The 8070-nt window shown below is 36.8% G+C and overlaps 1 protein-coding gene across 1 annotated transcript in view; it reads left to right on the top strand.

Annotated features, from left to right (window-relative positions):
• CUNH8orf22 (chromosome unknown C8orf22 homolog) overlaps positions 1–2850 on the top strand; it is a 4047-nt gene extending 1197 nt beyond the window's left edge. Inside the window, exons 2-4 of the mRNA XM_009285594.1 lie at positions 661–750; positions 842–941; positions 1373–2850. Of these exons, the coding sequence (XP_009283869.1) occupies positions 661–750; positions 842–941; positions 1373–1385 (203 nt within the window). The 3' untranslated portion in view covers positions 1386–2850. The remainder of the gene's footprint in view (positions 1–660; positions 751–841; positions 942–1372) is intronic.
• The last annotated feature ends 5220 nt before the right edge of the window (positions 2851–8070 follow it).

The following is an 8070-nucleotide window of genomic DNA, read 5'->3' as shown; positions in this document are numbered from 1 at the left end:
GGTTGCCCAGAGAGGTGGTGGATGCCCCATCCCTGGAAACATTCAAGGTCAGGTTGGACGGGGCTCTGAGCAACCTGATCTAGTTGAAGATGTTCCTGCCCACGGCAGGGGGGTTGGACTAGATGACCTTTAGAGGTTCCTTCCAACCCAAACTGTTCTATGATTCATATTTACTTTGCAGGCTTAGACAGAACACAAGTCATGTTTTTGTTTCTAAATATGTGAAATAGTCACTGGTTTGAGAGTGTGCCTGGTGTATTAGGATCCCTCTGTACAGGATGGACACTGCAGTGAGTATAGGATTTAGTTGTATCACAATGAAAAGTAGAGCGATTAGGTTGTTTTGGACTTGAATATTCAAGCATAGACTCATTTGTCTTGATAGCAATGTGTACATGGTCATAAGATTTGTCACTATTTCAGTGAAAGTTATGCAAACGGATCTCTGCTTTTAAGTGCAGAGTAAGTAGACTGAGAGATCAACTTAAATAAAAGTAGTAGAATGGTGTATAAAATACAGAAGTTATACTTTGTAGCTAAGTAAACTTATCTTTTAGATTGCTTCCTCCAAGATAGCAGGTTTGAAATTCTTGGCACAGAAATAGTGTACTCTCTCAAAGCATTTTATTCATTATGTGTGTCTCTGTTTTCCATGAACAGCAAGACAGAACTCGGAATCCAGTGTTTCTTCCAGCTCGTCCTGTTGTTCGGATGCTGTGAACATTGCAGACCAGGACAAAGCATTTCATGGTATTGCTCCTTTCTTTCAAACACTCTTCTGGTTCTGTCCATTTGTTATTCAGTCAGCGTCTAATGGTGTGGGCTCTTTCTCCTTTTGCAGGGTTACCTGAATTAATTGATAAATGTTGGTGGATAAAAAGCTTTTTCCATAGTGAACCATCTCCACCAACTGTTGGCAGAAAAACACTATCAGCAAGCAGGTGAGTCCTGTTTTTCCAATGATGGGGATAACTTACTCATTCCATTTTCCTTTTGGTGAAAGTGTTACTAAACAAGTCATAATCAGCTAAAACAATCTGGGGGGTGCAATGCTATTTTGATGACTTAAATAAAAGATACTACAAGTGTACGGCTATAGAAGCTTCCCATGTTTTCATTTTAATAAAGGAACTCGTGCTACTTCACATTAAGCAGGTGCTAGTGACTATTACTGTTCTACATTTATAGTGATATTTATTTAACCCTCTACCTATAGCACTTGCACATGCATTTATGCAGTTTACCCATTTTACTTGATGTTAAGAATCTGATATGAATGCATTCAAAAATACAGATAAATAGGCAGATAAATATCTCTGAGGAGAATATAATTATAATTCTACTCATAACCTTTTTATTTATATTTCTGCAGTGCCAACAGTTGAATAGGACAGCATGCTGACTTCACTGACTGAGATGCTACGTACAGACTTGTTTTTCCAAGAGGCTTGGGATCTTCCTAATGTCTGGGTTCAGCTGCAAGAAGAAAACAAAACCTTTAGGAGAGTGGAAAAGTGCGTTTTCAAAATATTTGTCAGTAGCTTAAATGATATTGCTTAATGGACGTGTCCATGGCCTACCTTGTTCATTAGAGTTGCTATAACTTGAGATGTCTCTCTAATGGAAGTTACCTGGATTAAATATGCTGGTGACTTACTTAGATAGTTAGAGAAAAATGGCAGTAAAAGTAAGATATTGTAGGTTTAGGAGAAACGTGTATTGAATGACTTTGCAATAGGTGATACTGTTGAGTTTTACCTTTAAGATACCAGCTCTATAGGCAGTCACACTGATGTAAACAAGATTCAGACATATAGTCCAGAGTAGGACTGCTCTATGGTACATATTTTCTATCAAGTATTTGTGTACCAGTTTCAGGGAGTAAGTTTACAAGAATGCTTGTTAATAGCTTTGCTTTTAGAAAGCCTAATTACATGAAGAAACAGTAATTAGTTTGGTCTCTGTTTGAGCAGGGTGCATAGATCCCAACCTCAAATACCCAGGTACAACTTTCATTTATGTCTACACTTGTTGGTATTTGAGGACAGAATAGAAGAGAGACAAGAAACCAATAATCCTAATGGACACTGACATCTTCCAAGTAGAAGAGCAGCCTTAGTCATAGTTGATACTCCTAGCTCTGTTTTAGATTACTCTCACCTGCTTTGCTGTAGCTTAAAGAGCTACTTGTTCCCAAGTGACTAATCCTGTCAATATTCACTGCTGTCTGTCAGCTTAGTTATGTGCTATGTCTGGCAAAGTGTTTGACTCAAAGTAGTCAGCTTAATGTTATTAACCAAGTGTACCTTTGTCATGATTTGTGCTCTTGAAAGATACTGTAACATAGCTTCACTTGGTCTTCAGCATTGCAAAGCAGCACACCAGATTGTTTATTCTATCGGGTATGACTGAAATGCATCAGAGGTCATAGAAAATAACAAGTATTTGGCTGGATGATATAATTTCTGTAAATTATATACAACTTTTTGATGTGCTATCCCTAAACCTACCTGACCTTTGTCCATCGCTGGATGAACTAGCAATAGCAAACATTAATGTAGCCAATACTTTTCATTATAGGTTAATGGTTGTCATGGTTATGCATAACTCCAAAGTGTATCAAGTGACTACTTCAGGAAGCTTGCAGTTTTGGTGGAGACAATAAATGTGTGGCACATGACAATAGAAAAGAACACAATTCTGAAAACAGTTTCAGGAATCTTTAAATTGACTTGTTATGTATCTTACTTTACTGCTATTGTGTAGTTTCATCTTTGTCCTTTCTCTGTGTATACAGAATGAACTATTTTTTATACTAAGATTTTTTTATTAATAAAGATATAATCAGTATTTGGGCTGACTTATTTTTGGCATCCAAAGACAAACTGGTGTTCAGTGTTGCTTGTGGTGTGGTTGGTGGGTGGCTTTTGGGTTTTTTGGGATCTGTGCGGTTTTTATGTGAAGTATTAGTAAAATTTAAAATTCTCACAGAAGTCTTTGTGGTGTCTGTGTGTGTGTCGCATTCTTCCTTTAGTCACTTTTAAGTCTGATGTGAGGTGAAAAATGAATGGTGGAATGCAAGCTGGGAAAAAGACCCTAACACCTTTTTCTATAACATCATGTTGTAAAGGAAGGAAAAAAGACAGACTTGCTAGTTGCAAGAAGGTGATTGTGTCTCTTTTTGAAGATGCTTGAAGCCATGGAAGAAAGAAATGCTGTAGCTCTTTATTGTACATGAGAAATACAGGATTCAGAAATGCTGTGGAAAAGTACAGTGATAAGCTTCCATATTGCTTGCTGAGCTTAAGCTGCTTCTGTCCTTACATAGTCAGAAAGTAGGGTGCAGCACATGCTGAAAGAGCTGATAAGCTGTTAAAAACCAAAACACTTACTTTTTTCAGGGGGAAAGGCTGGAAGAACAAGTGGAGGGGGACTGTATATTGTTTGCATTCATCTGCTTAGGCTCTATGAACTACTTGTTTTTGTAATGGCATCATGGTGATAGAAAACTCTGTTCCGGAGAGATGCCCTCACCCCATCCCCATCATCTTTTACTGTGATCAGCTCAGCATTGGAGCGGCACCACCGCCAACTCACGGTTATTTGTGCCAGTTCTTCAAACTATAGTTATCCTGCAATGAATCAACTCTATTAAATAACATCGAATGTTGCTATGACAAACTCCTGAGAGGATATGGGTAAATGGGACATTAAAGTGCTTGCTATCAAAGAGCTGCATTTTGTTACATCATGGTAATAAGGAAACATCAATTTTCTTGAATTAAATGTCAATATAATGTAACTTTGTGGGGGGAAAAAGCCAAAATTAAATGTTTTAAAGAGAAGCCTAGAGAAATATGAAGGGAAAACTGTATTGTCCAGCTTAAATGCAGCTTAGAATAAGAAAAACAGGAAAATAATGTGATTTTAATACCTATCTGGGTAAGACAGGTACAAATGTTTGATAAAGATTAATTGTAGTAGAAAAAAAATATTTTTTTTCCTGTTAGAAGGGCTATAGGTAGAGATTTATTTTGATGAAGTTAAGCTGTATATTGTTATCCATCTGGAAAACAAAAAGTATCATAAACAGGACTTGTGCCAGCATGTAAGTACTAAGTTAGATTCAACTACCGTCACCAAGTTAGGAAGAGAGAGACGGACTTGAAAACGACTTTATTTTGCTCTAATGCACGTATAGCAGTGATATTCAGTAATGGGCTTCCATTTCTTTCCTAAAAGGAAAACCTAAGTCATAGTCTACTGGTCCTAGTAGTACCCCATTTTAGGAGTCAAAATAAAAGAGAAATCCTATATCGTTTCTTTTGGTTCAAGAAGGAAGCAATTTTCCTGTTGAGCACATTTAGAGAGAGAAATTCATTACCATGAACTAATTTTTTTCCCATTTGCTGTGGTTTGGAAGAAATACCATAAAATTGCATTTCTTTCCAAGGATTTTCTTGCCTGTATGTGAGGTAAGCAATACTACCTATTGTGGATGGACAATAGTAAGGATTAACTGTAAAGACTATAGCTATTGCTATGAAATGGGATTTTTTTTTTTGTATGCTAGCCTTTTCTGCAGAAGCAAGAGTGATAAATGAACCCATTTAAGAAACAGGTTTTCAATATAAGAACAAAGAGCAAATCAAACTCAATTTGAGTTGTTAGGAATAAGTAATTTTTTTTCCTAATATGTGCAGTGATTAAGACTCCCATAAACAATGTGCTTTAGCATTCCTTTGTAACTTCTTTGGAAGGGTAATTTCTGTTTGTGATATTACAACATTCTGATATTTTAAAATATGTGCAAATCCCTCTTTTTTTTTTAATGATTTAACTAATCATGCATTATTTCTTCTTGAAAGCAGACTCTTTCTTATTGTCACTTCTCAACTCTTCTGCAAAGGAAAACCCAAGCAGGGTTCATTCAGCCATTTCTACCAGGATTAATGTTTGCAAAACATTTCTCGGATTATAGCACTTACAGCTGGTGACTGAAAATTTTGACCATGACCATGTTCGGCGTCCTGGCTGACTTCAGTGATGGAGGGATTCTGTCAGATTTCTCTTGTCATGCACTTCGTCATATGCCGTTGTAAGCTGTTCTGGTAGTTGCAGATGTGAACTATACTGTACGTAATCACTGGAAGATAGGTCTTTGTAATAGAAAGAGGCTATTGCTAATAGGGAAGAGAATCAGATCAGTATATTGGGAGGAAGTCAGGGGAAAAGCATCTTTTTTTCCTTTTTTCCACTTCTCTCTCTCTCAGAAACTGTAGAGAAAGAAATCACTGTTTCCCAATCCTATGCCGAAAAAGAAGATTCAGATCCCAGTTACAATACTCAATGGTATGTTCAGAGACACTCAATTGACTTTTTATCAAAAATAGAATTATAAAAGTGCTTGTAGTCATGATGATAGGACATGATCTGGACAGAGACATAATATTTTTATTAGATCAACTCATAACAGGAAAAAAAGGGCTTGTACACTCAAAAAGTTGTTGCTTTTCTTAGCTGTGTCAGCCACTACAGCTCCTGAAAACTTTGCCATCTTTAGCTTCAGTAAAATTAATTTTCACTTATACCCATAAAGCAGAACCCATAATCTCACTTGTTTAGTTGAGGTAGCAATACTGGGTGCAAGATAAAAATGTTTTGTCAGTTTGTGAGGTGAACTGAGGCACAGCCTCTACCATAACAGAAGAGGACTGACAGGACTGGCTGGACGTCAGTCACTCTACTGGGATCATCTCCTGGACAGGCTCAGGCCAGGATGTCCAGGAGAAATGCATCAATACTGGGAATAACTTTTTAAAAAGACATTATTCAGGTTTTGTTTTGTTTTGTTTTTTGCTCTTGGTCTTTTTGCAATAAGTGAAAAACCATCTCATCCTGATTTTGAAGTAGTCAGTGATGGAGAGTCTGTAAAACACCCTAGTAAAGTTTTCAATGGTTGATCATGCTCACCCTTAAAGATCTTCCCCATTGCTGCCAGCTTGAATTTCTCTGTGAACAGCAGTTCAGGGGTTAGTCAGGAATGCACGCCTCAAATAACAAGTAAAAAAGTTTTAAAATGCTGATTCTGCCTCCTCTTCAAGGATCTTGACAGTGATTTCCAAAGAGCTTGTATCATTTTGTTTAATTCCCAGCTACACCGACGTCAAGAAGTATTTCAGCACAATAGGAGCGGATCAATAGGTGGAAGCAGCTGAAGATATGTTTTTTGCTTCTGTGAGTCAAAGCTAAAAGCCAGGCTCTTAGAGTATATTTCCCACTTGGTAGTTTATTTATTTCAGATTGGGTGAGGACATGCAAACTATTGCTAAGTAAGCCAAATGAGAAGGAAAAAGGTGATGGTGTGGTTTTGGGATGGCATAAAAATGTTGGCCAGTTTGAAATCTTGGCCCCTAAACCACATGGTTTAAGTTGATTCACTTGAAAATGGAATTTAATGAATAGATTCCTTAACATCTCAAATCATAATAGGTTTAAAGAGTTCTACCCATTGCAACTAGCTACTTGTATGAAATAACACACAAATTCTCATTTTTTTAAAATTTCATTTTAAAATAATTTGCAATCCTCTCTTTGATGACATGTATTGTGGAATTTTTTGTGTTTAATTCCATTGTCACATTATATATAGAGTAGCTTCTTCATCTCAAAAAACCCCACTTTAAATTTTGAATAAAATTTTGGAACCTATAACAGGTTCTTACAATAAACCTATTTTAGATATAATCTATCTTTCTAAGAACCTCTAAATTGCAAGTTTCACTGTCTCATAATAGTGCAGAATTGAAAAGATTATACTAGGGGTAAAATACACAATGAAATAAGTTCCTTTGAATAAGTATTTTCCCATCATATTTTAACCAGTTTAATTTAATGCTGTCATGACTCCAGCTCAGACCCACCGTACGTTTAAGTTCAGGTGATACCTAGAATTACTATTGAATCACACCGACAGGATGTGTTAGTGGCTAGACAATTTCTCCATGGCAGTAGCAGATTGAGTGAGGCTTGAATGTAAAAGGCAAGGTAAATGTTGTATGTAGTAATCCCTTCACATTCTGTCACAATAAAATGATTGCCTACAAAATACACGATCAATTTGGGGAAAAAACCCAAAACACTCCACCAAAAAAACCCTCCCTGTTCTCATTCTGTGCTTTCCAGAAACATATTTTTCTAGGTGAAGCATTAGTTGCTTTGTATTTCTTTCTAATCTCATTGCAAAAGAATGACAAGCTGAAATGCATTAAGCAAACAGGTTGTTACTTTCACTACTTATTTTTCCTGGTTGTCATAATTATTGTCCTACATTAATCTTATGCCATTATTGCTTAATGTATTTAGTGAGGGAGCTGTTTGTTCTCTGTTTATCTATCACCACACTGTGAACGTAACAGGAGTGCTATCTGGAGGGGGCAGCTTTGTGGTATAAACACTTTTTAAACACCTACACACAGTTAAAACAGAGCTCCGGTGACTAAGCGGGTCAGCTCAGATCTTCTGAGATAAATGTGCGTAGACTGTAACTCTCTCATGTAAGGACTGATTTTTATTCTACATTTTTACAACATAGCATTGGATATTAATTTTGAAAGGCTTCAACTGCTAGGCATTATAATATTATATGAGGCCTTTATGACTAATTCTGAAAATGGATGTCCTTTCACTTCTTTTTGGACATTAAAACATCCACAGCATTTATTATATATTTTAAAGGAAGACTTGCCCTGAGTAAGGACTACACTTTATTGGTCAAAACATTCCTCAGCTGAGGACAGGCCTATTTCTGTACAATATCAGTCAAATACTATATCCTCCATATGTTTAACTTGCTCACACTCATAGCATTTAGTTCAGCCCCGAACAGGAAAGTCACTTGAGATTTATTTAAACTGAAGGCCATTCTTCAATGTCACCTAATGCTGAAATCCACTGAGATCGAAAGTGCTTTTCATAATAAATAAATGTAAATTCATTGGTGGTTGTCGTGGTTTAATCTCAGTCGGCAACTAAGCACCACGCAGCCGCTCGCTCACTCCCCCCCACCCG

Source organism: Aptenodytes forsteri, unplaced genomic scaffold (assembly GCF_000699145.1).
Source record: "Aptenodytes forsteri isolate BGI_AS27 unplaced genomic scaffold, ASM69914v1 Scaffold23, whole genome shotgun sequence".
NCBI classification, from domain to species: Eukaryota; Metazoa; Chordata; class Aves; order Sphenisciformes; family Spheniscidae; genus Aptenodytes; species Aptenodytes forsteri.
The sequence above is the reverse complement of the archived record's forward strand: the minus strand, read 5'-3'. Positions and strand labels throughout refer to the sequence as shown.